The 18945-nt window shown below is 40.8% G+C and overlaps 2 protein-coding genes across 3 annotated transcripts in view; both read left to right on the forward strand.

The window, feature by feature from the left end:
• The first annotated feature begins 4316 nt into the window (after window positions 1-4316).
• LOC311271519 (putative G-protein coupled receptor 139) lies at window positions 4317-9796 on the forward strand. The gene is made up of 3 exons (XM_084377222.1): window positions 4317-4507; window positions 5334-5451; window positions 6884-9796. The coding sequence occupies exons 2-3, from the start codon at window positions 5373-5375 to the stop codon at window positions 7903-7905; spliced, it is 1101 nt and encodes a 366-aa protein (XP_084233348.1). The 5' UTR covers window positions 4317-4507; window positions 5334-5372; the 3' UTR covers window positions 7906-9796.
• Window positions 9797-10594: 798 nt separating this feature from the next.
• LOC311271726 (uncharacterized protein) overlaps window positions 10595-18945 on the forward strand; it is a 46421-nt gene continuing 38070 nt past the window's right edge. Inside the window, exons 1-3 of one of the 2 annotated variants that reach the window (XM_084377518.1) lie at window positions 10595-10846; window positions 11065-11110; window positions 11223-11726. In XM_084377518.1, coding sequence (XP_084233644.1) covers window positions 11095-11110; window positions 11223-11726 — 520 coding nt within the window. In that variant the 5' untranslated portion in view covers window positions 10595-10846; window positions 11065-11094. Of the gene's footprint in view, window positions 10847-11028; window positions 11111-11222; window positions 11727-18945 lie in introns of those variants that run through there. The other variant, XM_084377519.1, reaches the window with a different exon arrangement.

The raw sequence follows: 18945 nt of genomic DNA on the forward strand, positions 1-18945 counted from the left end.
GGAGAAATAAATCCGGACAAATAAAATAAAAATCTGAAAATAAATCCGAAACCCCTCCGCTTCGCTTTGGGGTTTCATTCATCCATTCATTCATCTTACTTGCATTACTTGCTGTTTCATTTAGCTGCCACGAGCAAATACATACGCTGATTTGGTGTAAACATGATAGCAATGTTAGCTTGTTGTTAGCTTACAATGCTAGCACAGAGGCTAACGTCTCCGTCGAACAAATAAACAAGTGTTGACAATACTGCAGAGACAGAAATTGTCTCGACACCGTCTAATAACACAGAAACAAACTCACAGCAGCTTTCACAGTCATAAGCCAGCATCGGCATGAAAGTTATGTATCAGAACATCCACAATAAAGACGAGAGATTACCTGCTCAACAGAAACTCTCTGTATTTCACATCTCCGCTTTGTGTCTTTTCAGTGACAGACTTTCTTTCTTTGACTCTTTGTCGGTGGGGCAAGCAGAGGCAGCTGAACTGCTCAGGGCAAAACAAACCTCTTGTCCGCTTGTAGTTTCAAATGCGGAAGTGGGTCGGGACCAGACGTGAGCAGGAGCAGGAGAGTGAGCGAGGATTGGATCGGAAAATTGATCCAATAGGAGCTATGCGGGCCGCTAATTTCTTTTCAGTTTTGCAGGCGCTAGAGAGAATGGATTTATTTGGTTCCTTTTACTCTTCACATTGTGTAGGTCGTACTATTGGACCATAACCACCATCTAAATAATGTTAATAATAATGACAAATCTTTCAAATCGTAGACCATAGCTTTAAGAAAAAAACAAATGAAAATAAACAGCAATACAATTGTGAGAATATAAAAATGTAAAATAAAAGAAGAATACAAAAAATATTACCGATGAAAAATGAAAAGGATAAAGTCAAAATCGAAACTTAAAGGAATTCAAATAGAAGGTTCCAAGAAATCTCAAACACACGATTTTGGCTTTGAGGTAGTTTGCTTTATGATGAGGAGGAATCAATAATTTTGTAAGCATTAGGATTCACACATTTAAAGATAACAAAATAAGCACAGTGTTTCCAACAGAATCAGACTTTAATTGTGGCGGTGGTCGAGCTAACTTGGATGGGGATAAAATGTAATTGGGCGGCTCCTCTAGACTCTCCAAATTGTATTGGACTGAATTGCCCAAATCCTGACAGTAAAACGAGTCATTTCGTAGGGGTTGTGCGGCTTTTATTACCGTTATACATACAAGTCTTTCACAATGTTAGAAAAAGTCCCCAGTGCATCACATGACGACGTAATTACACAGCTTGGCCATGACAAAAACTGTCTACAAGGCCTGGGGCTCTTTGTGGGGGCTTGATCTTGACGATGAGGCCAGCCGTCCTCTTTGCAGAGGAAGTTACGGTCAAGCTAACTGCGTAAAATAGTCCTCCTCCTCTTCTTAGTTGGTTTTACCGGCGGACTAAAAACCACACCGCCATGCACTGTATCGGAGTATATAACATCATGCTATTCACTGACAGGTGTGCTGTCTTGAGTGAGTGAGTGAGAACGGGATGCACGGCTCCAAAAATAGAAAATCAATATGAGGCGGGCAATGTTAATATTGTTGCGGACCGCCACAAATAAATTAATGTGTGGGAAACACTGAAGCATATGCTCAACCATGTGGCTTCACACTTTGGCAAAATTAAATCAAGTCAAACAAAAACAACAGAAATTTCTAGAAAATTTGAGATACAACATCTATACAACTTAAACAACTACCAGCATTGGATATTGAAACAAAATCCAGCAATATCAGAAAGAAAGTAGGACAATGGGTAACATAAGCCCCTACAGTATAACAATAGGTCTGTACAAAGTGTGAACACATGAATTTTCACTGGGAACCTGAACTACCAGTCACTGGGAATTTTAACCAAGCTAATGTTAAAAAAAAAACTCCAAACAAACCAAACCAAAGAACAAAACTGACAAACAAAAATTGTATTGCAAATTGGTAGTCATAGCAGAGATACCTGTATGTATTTCTGCACTAATTTCCAATTCCAACACACACACATATACAGCCAGACGCTAATACTCTCTAGTAAGGAAAACATAAAACAAAGCAGTGGACTCAAACCACCAGTTCCGTGCTGAACTCTAAACCACTGGACTCTATTCAGTGAAAAACAGGACTAAGATAAGGAGAGGGAAGAAGGGAAAAGAGGCAGTTTCACGCAGGGGAAAAACTCATGGGAAGGAGATAATGCCAATGCACAATACTAGAACTGGTAAGGGTCACAGAGTTGTCACTTGCCATTTAATTATTACTATCTATATGGTTTATCACATTGCAAAGAATGTAAAGCAAAACTTTTAGAAATCAGGAAAAAATTGCAATACTACATGCTACACCCTCAAACACACGTAAACATTAAGATAAAACACATAACTCATACACACATAGACATTAATATACAACATGTAACAATACAACAATTAAGGCCTTATTAAAACTCACCAGAACTGCCTGCAGCACAAAGTTTATCTTTTGATAATTCCAAATAATTTTGCTTCCATTCTTGATTCAAATTTAAATCGCATTACATGGGTCTAGGATGATCTGGGCCTGGGATGGAGTGATGTGAACATTGGCAACGTTTTACAATTTTACAAGAGGCTTCCTTATCCTTTTGAATTGGCGGCAATTACAAATATTCCAAATCACTTCATCCAGACGTCTGATGTCCAAAAGCCCAGGCTTAGCGAGTTGCCGGCAACTTTTTACAACAAAAAATAATCCCTCAGGTTTAACTCTGTGGCTGGTTAAGGTGAATTTTATTCACTGATCAGTGAAGACAGAAGTTCACAACAGGGCTCCAAAGTTTGGAAAAAATAAAGTTTGGGCTCAGCAACAGGAGGGTCTGGCAGACCCTGATCTAAAGTGTGGGTTGATTTGCATATGCACAATACACAACTGTCGACAAGTCAAAGACTTTGGGTTAAACATCACACTTTAGTGTTAGTTAAATTACTATTATACTGTGGAAAGGCTAAATGTAAGAGGAAGAGCAACTGAGGCTTGTGGTGTGACTTCTGTCTGGGTCTGGGCTCCAACAAAACCTTTTTTTAATTGAAGAGACCCGTGTCTAGACTGTCTTCACAATATAACAAAAAATGTATTGAAGCAGAAAGGTTTGTTTCAACAGAGAATCCACTGTGGTATTTGAAAGGCAGACATTCACATCAGGATACATATAAAACAAAGACAATATAAAAGAAAAGAAATTAACAAACCTACACACAAGACAGACAAGAACTTTTCAAAGTGATGAAATCTTTTCAAAAACAGTTTCTAACCACTCTGGGTTTAGGTTTCATTTTAGCATCAGACTGTGTATTATTCAGTAGTGGTGTGCGATACTGCAAGATTTGGTATTGATCTGATAGCAAGTAAATACAGGGCCAGTATCGCCAATACTGATACTTTTTAATAATTAAGGTGGATGCATCATCAAATTGCTAAATCTGAGTGAATTTTCATTACTTTTAAGTGTTTTTATGATTTTTCCTTTGGATTATTAATTAGTTATAACCCAGGACAGAATTTGGGTAAAGTTTATAGGTAAATAGAAAATACTTTATTATCATAATGAAAGTTTTTGTTCAGAAACAATAGAACAGTAACAAAACAATGTTTCCCCATACACTGTCATGTCTGGATTTGTTTCTTAAATAAACAAAGTGCACAAAATTATCACTCGCGAACAAATTAAAACAAATTATTTTATAGTGTTCAGAAACTACAACACAATAATGAAATAACATTTCTCCCTTCATTGCACTTCTTTTCTGGATTTTTTTCTTAAATAAACAAAGTGTACACAATTATCACTCTACAACATATGTTATAAAACATTTAAAACAAATTATTTTATTTTTTGTTTTCTTTCGCATGATTTTTCATATGCTTGTATACATTTGTTGTGTTACCACTGTATCTTACAGTCTTTTTACAAATTATACAGCCTGCCGTTGTTTGATTTTCGGCCTGAAAATACAGCCACACGGCGCCTCCTCTTCCTCTCTGACATTCTTCTGCTCCGTCTCTGTGCTGCTTGTGTGTGTGTGCTGCTGGCTGAGCCTGCTTGCTTGCATGTTTGCCTGAGTCACGTGACGGTACAACGTCAAATCACAAGAGGGGGGAGGAGGAGCAGAGTGTGCCTGCTCCGTGCTGTGACAGGAGCAGCACTTGAAAGCAGCGGCACTTACACAGACACAGACAGCCAGGGCGCCTCTTTGATGAAACTGCAGCAGTGCATACAGGAGAGAGCCTGAAACTAAAGTATCGATCTCATTACACTGGTATATATATATATATATACGTATATACTGTATATATACCAACTTTAGTATCGATATTATCAATATTTGGATCGATCCGCCCATCATTATTATTCAGGAACAACTGAGCCTCCTCTGTTTGACACCTTCATAGCTATAGAACACAGAGGTCCACAGAGGTCCTATAAACACCAGGTACGTCTGATCCATTTTGATATTCACAACTGACATTTTAACACAGATAAAGTAATTAACCTGGATCAGTCCAGATATTAGATCAGTGATTAAACAAAATGATGAAGGAAAGATGTAAAAAAAAAGCTTTCTATGAAAAGGTTTTTTATGATATGTTAAAGTAAGTCTGAATAAAACAACCATTAGACGGAAAGCTATGGGGATCACATGTGTGTGATCAAGATAATAGTGGATCTTTATGTACTGTTATTCATCGGGCAGCAGTTTTTCCAGGCAGTTAGACTGATAAAAGTTTATATTGCACCATTCAGACAAAGACAATACAAGCTGCTTTACAGGGGTGTTCAAATACAATAAAAATCAATTAAATAAAAAATAAGACATTAAGACAATCTAAAAATTACATTTAAAAGATAATAACCAACAAAAGCAAGAAGACAGACTAGCTTACATCCTGCACTGATTGTGAGTAATCAGCTGTATGGCTCAGTTTAACATTGGAGCTGATTAATGTGTCTTCTACAACATATAAGAAGCTGTCTAATGTGTAATTAGCTGTCTAATCTCAACATAGCTGATCAAAATAATAATTATTCTGAGAAAGATTGACCAAAGAGTGACCTCTCTGAAATCATTTCAAAGTCAATTAAATAAGCTTTATGATTAATTGTCCTCATGTGCACTGGTTGTCCCTGACTTAACATTCTACATTTTAGTAATTTAGTTGATAATTGTACTAATTTTCCAAATTATAGCAAAAAATGTGCAAAGTAGCCCCAGTATCTGTTTCTTGTACTCCTCTTTCCCTCCACCTCCTTTATTGCAGGTATTAGCATGTGAGCCACTTCCTGGTGATCAGTGAACCATGGGGGGAGCGAGTGTCACCATCCTCATCACTGTTCAGAAGATCTACTACCCACTCCTTTGCATCATAGGTATTCCAGGTATGTATCTTGTCATCTTGTTTGGTCTTTGGGTGTCCATGCTTGAATAGGCTTTATCAGGTACCTATCCATTCAATTCAATTCAATTCAAAATACTTTATTTGTCCCCAGGGAGCAATTTAAGGCACGTGGAGTAGTTGTACACAGACACAAAACAAGTCAGCATGTTAAAACAAGTCACGATCAGGCTAATGTTTATACTAATGACTTTATTATTGTTAATCAGTCACTTGTAGCTCATCTTGTATCTTCCCTGCACACTATGACCCACTGCTGCCCTCAGATATCCAGGTCAATAACCATTTATTATTGAATTACTAACATTACTGCAAGTCTACAGTTACTCTGCTGTTAAAGGAATTGCAGATCTGGCCCACACCAGATACGTTCATCTGGCCCATATAGCACATAGAATTAGGCACTTGGGAGGACAGCTCCTGTTTGCCACAACTGAGCCACAAGCAGGCCATAGCATGGCCACATGTCAGCAACCAGAAAATTTAATAAACCAGTTACAACCTTGATTTTCTTCAGACTGCTTCAGTAACGTGGGTCAGTACAAAGCTGGCTTTGCCTAGACACTGACCCTCATAAAAGGATCAGTCCCAACCATACGGGACCCAGCAACTGCACCCGAGCCACAGGTAAGTGTTGCCACGTTTTGATAGTATTTACAGTTGCCTACGAGTATGGTGACGTCAGCTTGAAACTGGCTAACTAGTTAGATCCGCTTTGGTCCGCTACGCAATGGCATTTGAAGCAAGTTTAATGGTTAATAATATAACAAGGAGCTTGGTTGTCACAGTAAAAAGTCTGGAAACGTGCAGACTGGAGACAGAGACTATGCGAACAGTGTCCAAGAGTTTGGAGACAGTGTTGGAGACAAACACAGCTTTCGCTAGCTGTTTTTAGATGTTACCTGTTGCAGGTCAGTGGGGGATGGGAGCTGGGTGGTTGTGTTGGGGAGTGGGGAGTCTCTCATGTAATGGTGGACAACACACAAATTCCTGAGTGTTGACTTATTAAGCTTATACAACCAGTTGAACGACAGCATCTCGGTGAGCCATAGCGATACATCCACTGTAAACATTAGCGCATGCTACCGCTAGTGTAAGCGGCATCCTCTCCCTGAGAGGCGCATGTAGCAGGCAAGGCAGGCGTTGACAGACGGAGCTCATTAGCATTTAAAGGTGCAGGCACAGAAACAGCCTGCTCTCAGCAGAGCTCAGTAGCGCTCACTTGAGTGACTTTTAGACAGCTGAAATTCAGGACCACGGATGGGTTTGGGGCAATACATTTCGAATACAGGGTTGTTGGACTTCTGACAGCTGTGTGAAATTGATGAAAAACAGTATAATATGGGACCTTTAAAGTAGAATCTGACAGTCAAATTTAATGTAGCCATCTGGGCTTTTGTGTTCCTGTCTTCCAGCCAACATCTTTACATTCTACATGATCTGCTTCCGTAAATGCGGGATGTCCAAAACGGCCATCATGTACCTGAGCTGTCTGGCCATTGTGGACACCTTCTACCTGGTGTGGGTGATCCTTATTGATCTGACCCTCACCTTCTGGCTACAGCAGCCCTTCTGGCACTCCTACCCTTGGTGTGGCATCTTGGGTTTCCTGCAGTATGGATCGCTCTACAGCTCTTCCTGGATAGTGGTAGTGTTCACCATTGAGCGCTACCTCGTCCTCCGTAGCACGGTGGTTAAGCAGCACTTCTCCCAAGCCTGGGTCACTAAGCTGACATGCGTGGCTATCGTCCTAGTGTCACATCTTGTCTCTGTGCCACTGGGCTGGATTAACATCGTCACATCGATCAACTTTACGCTGGACGGGCAGAATGTTACGCTGCCCAGGTGTCTTTACCGCAATGCAGCCTACTCTACTATTACAGTGTGGATAACCACATTCCTCTCAGGGGGAATACCCATTATGTTGGTCATCATCTTTAACTACCTCATTGGGTACTATCTGTGTCGTGCCAGCAACCTCTTTACCGAGGAGGAGCGTCGCGTCATGCATGGGAGGAGCACCAGGGGCATGTTGAGGAGGACCATCCTGCTACTGGGCACTGTCTCTGTGGCTTTTGTTGTGCTCAGTCTGCCCCGCTTTGTCACATACTGCATCCTGAGGACCAAGTACAATAAGGAGAACTTTGACAGGAACAACTACAGCATTCCCATCAATGTGGCTGGAGACTTGGCCAACATGCTGCAAAACCTCAACTCCACTACCAACTTCCTGCTCTACTGCATGGTCAGCCGGCGCTTCCGGCGGGAGCTTGTCCAGGTGGTCACTGGTAAGGTGAAGGCATGTGAGCTAGGCTCTGTCCTCACCCACACCACCATGAAGGTATTCTCAGTTGTGGATCATAAAGCTTCACCATCCAGTGATCCTGTGACAGTAGTCCTAACCAATCTCAAACAGTGTAGAAAGGATCTGGAATAATAGATAAAGATCGCAACTTTATATATAATTATCCTTTAACAGTAAGAAATCTTCCTGGCCTTGGAACTTTTATTTTGACAAAGTATTGTTAACCTGAGTCCCAATAACTAGCTTTTTTAAAGGGCTATTGACACATAGCCATCTCCATATTGTGTGTGTGTATGTTTTTGTTTATAGCCACCCAGCTTCATAGCTCTAGCAATCACAACCCTGGTTGGTGCATCATGTTGGTCCAGACTGAAATATCTCAAACACTTCTGCTGTATGTCCATTAAATTTTTGAACAGCCATTCGTTTGTTTTGGTGCAGACATTCATGGTTCCCAGACGATGTACCTTAAAGCTGGAGTGTGTAAGTTATTTCTGGCGTCATTTGGTCAAAAATCAATAATAACCTTTCAGCATTTTGTAATTCATAGTGTTATTACAGAACAATGCACATCTGTGTCTCCTCTTGGCTCTGTATTCAGGCTTTAAAAAATCAGTGCTGTGACGGCAGTGTTCAGCCAATGATAGTTCATAGCATAGTTCAAGCATATCCGAGGTGGAGAGAGCTGAGCATAGCATCGGGCTGAGGTTGGATACTGAGCTTGCTGTTCTTCTCCTGGACAGGTGAGCCTCCAATACAAGTTTTACATAGCTGATAATCTAAATGTGTGGTAGTAATTGGCTGTGTAGTTGAAATGACCGTGAATCTAATAAAGCAGGCGGTTTGTTGTCTCAATTGATGAGTAATGTTGTGAGTTGATTAGCTTTATGCTAACCGTAGCCAAAGGCTCAAGACAGCTACAAGCAAGTCAGAGCCAAAGTCAACGTCAAATGTATTGTCAGTAGCGTTATATATACATGACATACAGAGGACATGTGTCATGTAGATATGGATGTGACAGTTATTTATTTTCAGGTTGCGGTGACAAGAAAGAAGTGTCTGAATAAAGTGGTGTCTCCGATAGTCCGTGCATGTGGGGGTAATTGTTTACTTTAGCGTTATATGTTTTATTATTCTTAGCATTCACACCTCTTTCCCGTGATATAAAAGTGTTGCTGTTGTCATTAGATTATGCTACATAAGTATCACGTCAGTATGACAAATATCGTAGCTTTATTCGTTCCAGACATGTAGGCTATGTCATGCTGAGACGTTAGCAAGAAGTAATTGTCATTGGTCTCTAAATGATGCAAAATTAATGTTTGTTTGTTCATTCGTTCAATTTGTTCACGAGAGAAAGGTAAAGTACTTTCTTACCTGTAATTCGGCCACAGCAAGTGTATGACAGAAAAGCTCCGACGTGAATATTCCTAGCGGTAGCGCGCGTCCACGAGAATGGAAAGTGAAAGTGTGGAGCTACGGAGTTGAAACAGGGAGGGGAGGGGGGAGCACAGTTGTTTCCATCCGTCTCATGCGTTTTTCACATATTCTACAAACTCCAGCTTTAACGATCCTCTGACTTTATTCTCTAGTGCCACAATGAGGTTGACACATGGTTTTGAGTGAAATATCACGGGATGGATGGACAAGATACATGGTTCAGACATATATGTTCCACTGAGGATGAATCGTATTAACTTGAGTGATCCCTTTCCTCTTCTTCTAGCGCCACCATCAGGTTGAAAATTAAATCAATCCAATACTTAGGTTCATGATCAAATTACTGCAAAACTAATGATATTCGTCATCAGTGTCAGCTGTGCGTTGTGTTTAGTGTTGGTGAATATGGTAAACATAAGCATGGTAGCATTATTATTATAACCATGTTAGCATTATAATGTTAGCATTTAGCCTGATACTAAAAAACTACTACAACCTTCCAGTGCTACTAACTTGGTTCTCCACTCCACTCATACAGATAATATATGAAGTATATGTGGATGGACCAAGTTGGGAAGGTTACTTTAAAAGTGTATTCTGATACAGTTACTAATTACCTGTTAAAAAATGTAACTTAGTATCACAATATTAAAGAATTGTAACTTGATTACTTTCCGGGACTTTTTGGTATATCTCATATCATATCTTAGTGTTGTCATGTGTGCACGTGTATGGTTACAGACTAGTACATCATTCTTTATTTTACCAATGTAATCCTGTTAGTGATCCCCTTTTTTCTTAAATGTTAAATGTATTCATAATCTAATTATATATTTTTTTCCGTAACTTTAACAGAATACAGTTACATTTTCTTGTATCATAATCATGTAATCCAATTTCATGTTTTCTGTTACTCCCCAAGCCTGTATATGGACTATTGTTACAATAATGTTATCAAGAAAATGCTTAAAATGCCATTAGAAGTTATTCTCTACATGGCACTCAATACTAAAGTGGATCCGTCCCAAAAAAAAAAAAATTGAATAACCAATGCTTTGGATGATATTCATGTACATGTCAAGACAATTGTCTACTTTGTGACTGATATGACTGTACTGCTTGAGGATGTACATGTCTTTTTTTCTTCTTTGGATGAAAATAAGAGCTGCCAACTTTTCAAATCAAAGAAACAGTTTAACCCGACTGGCCACAGAATGTCTACCTATAGCCTGGCAGCTGCAGTCTTAAGCCCCGCATTATTTGCATAAATGGGTCACGAGTCTCCCCTGCTTTGCATAGTGGGAATATTTCCTGTTTGCCTCAGAACAGGTTTGTGCTGTGGGTGACGGATAAACACACCTAAGAAAAGGTAGGTGTGGGATTACACTGAAGTTCTGCTTTATTCTCCGTGTGGATTTAGAGGAAAAAACATACTTAAAAATCTTTTGAGAGTAAGTTTAAATTGTTGTTTTAGAAGGCATGCCTGACATACCTTCAGTGATTTTGACCTTTGTACTAGTTTGAGGCATTCGTGTTACGGTCAACTCACTTCTAAAGATACATGCAGTTTGCTACCTACCCAGTGAAGGAGAAATAAGAGTGAGTAAATTCTACTCTTGATGACAGTGTATACGTAAGTTCATTCTCATACTGTTATATCTGCTATTTTCTTGTAAAAGTTTTTACTTGTTGGAAGTGGCTTTGTTGTCAAAAGTGAACTTTGAATCTCTTAGTTGAAACCAGTCGTTTTCTTGCCAGTTGTGCTTATGTAATGTGGTACACTGTGTGCCTCTTCAAGTTGTCATACTCCATTAAATTCCTTTCACATTGTTTTCATTCTCACTTCAACAGAGGTGACAGACACTTAACCTCAATGACAAAATGGATTCTTTTAAAGGTACGAAACAACTTAGTCAGACTTGCTGCAGATATGAATTTCCAGCCTCTAATATCTAAATGTCTTTCAAAGTATTGTGCAAACTGATTCATATGTTGACTTCTGTTCTCAGGACCTTGCCGTCATCAGAGTGTTCCTGTTGAGATGGATGAGAGCATGACATCCTCCAGCCTGGACTTGGCCTGGCCTCCCCCTTGCCTAGAGTGTAGTGGACATACAGAGACCAGCAAAAGGCTGCAAGAACATGGCGATGAGCAAGATAGGGGGGAAGCACACAATGTTGGCCGGTGGAGAATCCCAGAGAGCCAGTACCACCATGAACCCAAAGAAGCCTTTAATGCTGCTCCCCAACCTTTCTTGGTCCCACCTACACACTCAGGACAGATGAGACACCCCCACCCTGCAGGCTTTTGTCCTAATGGTCTAAGTGAGCAGGTGCTGCTATATGAATGGGACTTCAAGGCCAACCACGGTAAAGACCTTGCAAGTCCTTCAAAGTATCCCAAACATCATTCTCTGGAGGAGGCAGAAAGCTTGGAACCTCCTCTTCCGCTTGTGTCTGACAGTAACTACACCCACTATGTCCCATCACGATATCCTGCAGGACGTATGACAGGTCAGTGTTGGTATTGCATTAGCATTCAAAACAAAAAACATTAGAGGTGTTGTTGATTGTAAAATTATTTTAAAAAAAGAATAATAATTACACAGCCTACAGTTATATATCACCTTTTTTGTGCATGTAAAGAAAATGTACATGCATGTATCTGAATTTGTGCATCTGTGAACATTTTTGTGAACACATAATTTACTCATATGTAAAAAGATCTTGTAGCTGAAGAAATACTTTGTTTTAATGAAAACTTGTGCAGAAAAATTTGCAACAGTGAGGTTTCACAAAGTCTGAGAGATATGGTGCGTTCCATTGCAAGTCAGAAGTCGGAATTTCCGAGTCAGTGTTTACAACTTCCAACCTAAGAGTGAGATTAAAAGTAATTGTTCACTCGCTGCCTTACTGCTGTGATGTCATCTGTGTATATGTTGGCGAACTCAGGCTACGCGGATTGTGCCAAGTTTCCGACTTGGAATTCCGACTTGTAAGGCCTTTTCATTGATCCTCTCGATCCTTGCTTGAACCGGAAGTTTGTCCTGTCCACCATCTTGCAGGCTGTCCCAAAGCTCTTATTTGTGATCTGAGGAGCGAGGATCGAGGGCCAAGGAGTGATCTGTGTGTGATGGGTGGGGACATTGACATATATACGTAGACGCCACATTGACTTTGTTGGTCTGTTGCCGCAATACATCAGCGCGTCCTCCTTATTCGATGTGGCAGGTCTGCCCTGTAAACAAATACAAGTAGTCACGAAAACTGTGGGTTTTCTGAATAAAAAGCACTAATGTTTACATTTAATTGATTTTGATTTATCATTTTTATATTCAATGATTTATATTCATTTAAGTGCTAATAATGACAATCATTGAGACAAAAAATGAACAAAGTCTATAAATTAAAATAAGACAGTCTGCTTTCTTTTCTTTTAGCAGTGAAGTGATATAGTCCATGGCAGAAAATTATACACTTATTTTGTTGTATACTATGGAAGCCCTAAAGGGCCATGCATTCATACATTTTATTTCCTCCGTTTTCCCATGATAACGAGTTCATTTCATTTGTTTTCTCGAGATATCGAGTTATTATCTCGAGGTTTCAAAACTTTGTTTTCCTGAGATAACGATATAATAAATTCGAGATCTTGAGATACCAAAACGATAGTGTAGTATATTACATCATTGCAGGAAACATCATTCAGTGTAGCAATGTCAGAGGAGCAGGAGCATATCGATCACCGCGTCACATATCTTCTCAATCAAGGCCTGACACAGGCTGAAATAGCATTATGCCTTGCTATTACAGATAATATACACATTAGTGTGCGTTATCTAAAAAGACGGTTAGCAAGGCTTCAGCTATATCAGTGGCGCAATCTAAGTGAGCCTGATGTTGTTAACTACATCTACTACTTCCGTAGTATACAATAACATTTCATGGTAAAAAATATTTTTTTTAAAATAACTTGCAGTAGGCTTCTATTATATATATGTATATGTATATGTAAGTCGAATGTCCATATTTCATTTGATCAATTTCATATGAGGACTAAGTGCTTGAGAAATTTTGACCAGTTAAACAGGTGAAGGGATTTCCTTGTAATTATTACTAAACACAACAGCCTGCCACATCCAATATGGCAGCGATGTCGAGGTATGATCCAGCGAGTCAATAGCCCTTTTCACACAGAGACTCTGCATTATCTCTGTGTGTTTTTTTCAACGTTTTTTCCCTGGTGTCCACCTGTTAATCTAAACATGTACCCGCTGACTGTTTATAATCATATGGATGTAGTTATAGTGTGTTGTGATTGAGATCCTGACCCACCATGCATCCTGGAAAGTGTCAAAGTTACGTTTCTCGCTCTAAATTACATTATTACATGATCGCCATCAGTAAACAGGATGCTGTCTGACTCTCTCACTCACGGGGAGGGACGCTGTTTTCTGGGGGAAAGTTCACTGAAGTCTTGGTCGAGAGGGCTGACCGTCGCAGTGATTTTTTTCAAGACAGTAACTACAACAAAACAATAGTGGAAGGAGACAAACACATGGTGAGTTAATTTGCAGGGGACAGTGCAGAAATGTGACAAAGAGTCGGTAGGACAGACAGGTTGACTGAGGCTTTTCCAGTATTTTTTTCTCATGTAAGTTGCCATAGACACCAGTTACCACATTAATGTTGTTTGGTCCTTTAACGTAGCTTTGCGGGTCATTTGTCTCTGATTTGATTAGTGAAGGATCTGTTTAGCTGTCAGACTGTTCCGCACCTCTGGCCTATCCATTCACACAGATGAGGGCTCGCCTCTGCTGCACATCGGTGCCGTTGGAGGCTGTGCACCCAAAAGTGTGCTCGCCCGTTGTCTGTGGAAAGGTTCCTACCTAAATGGGATCTGTGTCACTGAAAACACAACAGTGACATCTTCAGTGACTTCCTGTGTCCAGTGGGTGGCGCTATGGATATGACGCAGTATTGATGCATAGACCTATTCGGGAACAACCCCTCTACATGTGTGACCAATTTGGTGAAGATGGAAAATGGTATGTTGAAGTTATAAGGACTTCCTGCTTATGGCGAAGGATCGAAATTGACCGCACTGCTACGCCCACCAGGTACAACGTAGGCGAAAGCTTTTCACAACATATCATCATCAAGGCATAAGGATGAGGCTTAGTGACTGGGAAGTCTGTGGCATTAAATCTGTAGGCCAAATTAAATAATGTACGAGGCATAGAAATGAAAACAACAAAATGGGAAAAGCCATAAGGGAGTCTCGAAATTGACCGCACCACTACGCCCACCAGATATATCGGAGGCAAAACCTTTTGACAAGATGTCATCATCAAGGTCTGAAGGTGATATTTAGTGAGTGTGAAGCCTGTGGTGTTAAATCTGTAGGACGAGTTAGATAAAGTACAAGGCGTAAAAATGAAAAAAATTGAATGGGAAAAGCCATAAGGGGGGCCTTAGGGGGCGCTACTGAGCTGTCGTGCTGCGCATGAGGGCAGTTGTGGTATTGAATTAACGTAATCATGGGTAAGATCTTACGGGCCAAATTTGGTGAGTTTGTGACCATCCTAAAGTCCCGAAAACAGCATCGGAAAAAAATTCCGACAAAAATAATTCCTGGCTAAATCCTTGAGACCCACGAGTCCTGCGAATTTCATGACATTCCAAGAAAATTTTCGCGGGGAAAAACAACGTTAGGTGGTGTTATGGAGTCCCCTGGCCACACCCATCCCCAATCATTTTGAATTCAGATAGTGGCACACCAATGTGACGTATGTTCCAAGTTTGGTGAGTTTTGGGGTATGTTAAAGTCTCCAAATATGCAGTCGAATGGAAGGAAAAAGAAGAATTAAAAATAATCCTTACAGATACAATAAGGCCTTCGCATGATTCATGCTCGGGCCCTTATAATCCTTACAGATACAATAGGGCCATCGCAGGTTTCCTGCTCGGGCCCTAATAATAATCCTTACAGATACAATAGGGCCTCGCACTGGTCCGTGCTCGGGCGCTAAAGAATCCTTACAGGTACAATAGGCCTTTGCAGGTTTCCTGCTCAGGCCCTAATTATGATATATTCCTAGAACAACACCAGCACAGCAATATCGGAGTGTGTGTCTGGTGCTGTTAGAGTACTATATACAGTATATGTTCTTAGATTTCAGTTAGTGGAAGACTACATCATTTTTATAGATTTTTATTGTCATTCTGAGATACATTAGCAGATAAATGAATTGTTGGACCATAAGACTTGTTTATTTATCTGTAGATGATAATAATGTTTAAAAAATAACCCTAACCCTTCCCCCAAATTAGAAAAATATACTGTATGTTTGACATATACATAATATAATATATAATGATACTAATTATTACACAATTGACACAAACACCCTCCCTTAAGACCCACACAAATTACTCAGGCATACAGGAATTCATTTACAAATATAATCAATGTACAAAAAATAGATTACGTGTGCAAATATTTCATATGTAATCCAAAGATGTACTTCCTAATAACATTAAGACACATTTTCTCTCTCAACTCTAGTAGTATCTATCTATGCTCCACTGCAATACAGGTGATAGGAATTTTGTTGGAGGTGTTTACATCTTTGAACTGTAATATTTAAAAATTCAACAGCAGTGTCTGTTGCCATTTTTCTAGATGTAGCTCTGGTGAACACTGTTCAAATTCCAACAGAAATAGAATATAAATCAGACACATTTTTGGACAGACACCACTACTACTACTTAATCTTTCAATGCTGTATTGACCACATATTTGCATTTACGGCATTTAGCAGATGCTTTTGTCCAAAGCGACTTAAAGTAATTCATACATACATTCATACACTGATGGCGGTGGCTGCCATGCAAGGTGCCGACCAGCACATCAAGAGCAGTTTTGGGGTTCAGTATCTTGCCCAAGGACACCCCGGCATGCAGACCAAGGGAATTGAACCAGCGATATTCCGATAGCAAGACACTGGCTCTACCCCTGAGCCGCTGCCACCGCCATATTTAATTTTATTCATTTCCATTGTGTTGCTATTAGGGATGCAACGGTACAGTTTCCCCACGGTTCGGTATGCATCACGGTTTTTGGGCCACGGTAACGGTACGGTTTCAATATCTTGCTTCTGGTGACGATAAAAATGTTCCAGCGGACTCTGTTTCCAGCGCGGCCATGGAGAGTCTGAGCAGCTAACTTACTGAGCTGTGACTACCAGCTCTGCTTTTCTCAGTTTACCTGCCACTGGCAGATGAGCCAGAAAGTTAAATGTGGACCCTGGGTAAATGGTAGCTAAGTAGGTACTACTTCGTTGTGGCCGAGTTCACCCGTGATTCTCGCGTGAATCACACACCTTTTTAGTGGAGGATCAATTGTGTTTTCATGAGAAGCGGCAATGTGCCCAAACAACCACCAGGTGGCATCTGTGAGCAGGAGGACGACAACATGCAGCAGCAGGGCGCAGTGACCATGAACGGGAATGGACAGAGTTGCCTGATTTATGTTTCTGTTCGTTGTTGCTTAAATACAAGAATGTAGCTAATAATACCTCACCCACTCCACACCTCATTCCAACTCCTTCCCTCAGCCTGTCGCTACAGGGTCCCTCTAGCAAGGACAAACTTAGTGAAAAAAATCATTCATCTCATCCGCCATCAACATCATCAACAACTCATTATGAAGCCTTTTAAATGTCTTTTAAGGTCTTATTCTTTGTATTTTGTATTTATCTGTGATATTCCCATTTTATGTTTATCTGTTTTCGTTTTGCTTTTATGTTTAACTGTGGTCTTTTTTTGTGCACATGTCAATGACCCTAAAGACATCTGAGGTTGTGATTTTGCCCGCTCGCTGCAGCCACGGCTAATAAGCGGAGGCAGAAACAATTACGCACAGCCTACAGACGTTTCAACGTCCATATAAGCATTTAAGAAATGATTCTTATCAGTTCCATAATTCAGAGAGGATTTTTACTCAACGAAAAAATGTATAAAGATCAGTTTTTAGGTTGAAGACACGACAGCAGCACGTATGTCCAGACGCTGATGTGTGTTATGACTGATGTATAGCTCCCCTGGTAGAGCAGCTCCCTCAGTAAGCAGAATCTTCTGCTAGTGTGAGTTCGATTCTCAGTATAGGCAGTACCTTTAGTTAATGTGTTTTCTTTTCTCATCATCATTATGATCACATATAGCTCCAAGTTTGAGCAAATAAATGAGCAAATGAGCATTAATTATCCGCTGGCCGCGGCACCTGCTTTCCTGCTTGTGTACATAAAATACATTAAATTCTGACACCACAACTGTAGCGTACCGAATATCAATAGATGATAACCAGAAAAAAAAAAAAACGTTCTATTGATCTGATTCACCGGCTTCATGGACGTCGGAGCTATTTTCTGAGAGGGGGGGCGGGGGAAGCACGCACTTTTATCAATGATTAAGGATTTGATTTGAAGTTATTTTATAATGGCGTGCAGTTATAAGAGAACTAGATGGATGAACACGGCATCTTTATTGTTAAGAAAATGAAACTTTGATCACTAAATCAAGCCATTTAAGGAACATAACAGCATTGGCGGCGTTTCCCAGATTCGATCGTTCTTAAGGACTTAAGAAGGCTCTTAAGAAGGGTTCGGCTAAGAAGGAGCGCTAAGATACGGGTGTTTCCCAGACGCGTTCTTAACTGCCTTTCTTAGGAGAACCTTAAGATCAAGCCAAAGAAGCTTCTTAAGAAGCTCTTAGTGGGAGTTGTCCACCGCGGTGCTGCTGAAACTGAATCAAGCGATGCCAGGCAAATCGATCACCCACCTCTTTATCAGCGCATAAGTCACACACAGCGCCCCGTGGTCCCCCCCCACAGGTGCAATTAGGCTACGTATGTATCGTGTGTGTGTGTGTGTGTGTGTGTGGGCGGGGTGCGGGTGTGTGTGTGTTGACGGCCGCGTAGTGCTTTCTACCGATCCAGCACGGATCCACCAGGGAGGGATTGTGGTTTGGAATGAGGGTGCCATCCATGGCATGGCGCAGGAGAATCGGTGTCACAGCTGCCACACTCCGTGACACCGATGCCTTGCTGAGGCCGGTGCCGTCCCCCACCACCTCCAGGAGGCTCCCCACTGCGTAAAAACGCAGCGCAGCCAGGAACTGCACCTCCGGGCTGAGGGCAAAATTGCAGCGGGTTGCTCTCTGGATGTGTGGAGACACCAGAGTGATCAGCCGTTGGATCTCCGCACGGGGCAGCCGGTACTTTGCCTGGACAGCCCGGTCTGACAGCACGTCCAGTGGGGAGAAGTGCTGACGCACGTATGCATTTATGTAAACCGTCTGGCTTCGCGCACGGCGACGCTGTTGGTTCGCAGCGAGAATGTGCTGTATTGCAGCCATGGTTTATCACACGCGCGGACTTTGGCAACGCATTTATATAGAGTAGCAGGTGAAGCCTCTCTGGGTGAGGTTTAATTACATCTGTTTCCTTGATATCTGTGAAATGCCACAGGGTTGTTGTATTTTTATGTGTAGTACTATAAACTCATATGCAGATGTGTGTGGAAAACTTAAACGTGTAATTCAATAAAAAGTTTTTTTTTTCTTCTTCTATTAACCTATGTTTCTTGCGCCAGTGGTCCGCAGCTATGAGCGCATTTCAACATTGAGCATTGTTTTATTATTTCGAAAAGTGGAGGATGTAAATTTCCCTGAC

The sequence above is a fragment of the Pagrus pagrus genome (genome assembly GCF_965226575.1).
Source record: "Pagrus pagrus genome assembly, chromosome: 16".
Taxonomy (NCBI): Eukaryota; Metazoa; Chordata; class Actinopteri; order Spariformes; family Sparidae; genus Pagrus; species Pagrus pagrus.

What these genes read in the sequence shown, in the direction of transcription:
- LOC311271519 (XM_084377222.1), top strand. Translation starts at nt 5,373, where the DNA reads ATGGGGGGAGCGAGTGTCACCATCCTCATCACTGTTCAGAAGATCTAC. An exon ending in TTGCATCATAGGTATTCCAG is followed by an intron (nt 5,452 to 6,883) that starts GTATGTATCTTG and finishes CCTGTCTTCCAG; the next exon opens with CCAACATCTTTACATTCTAC.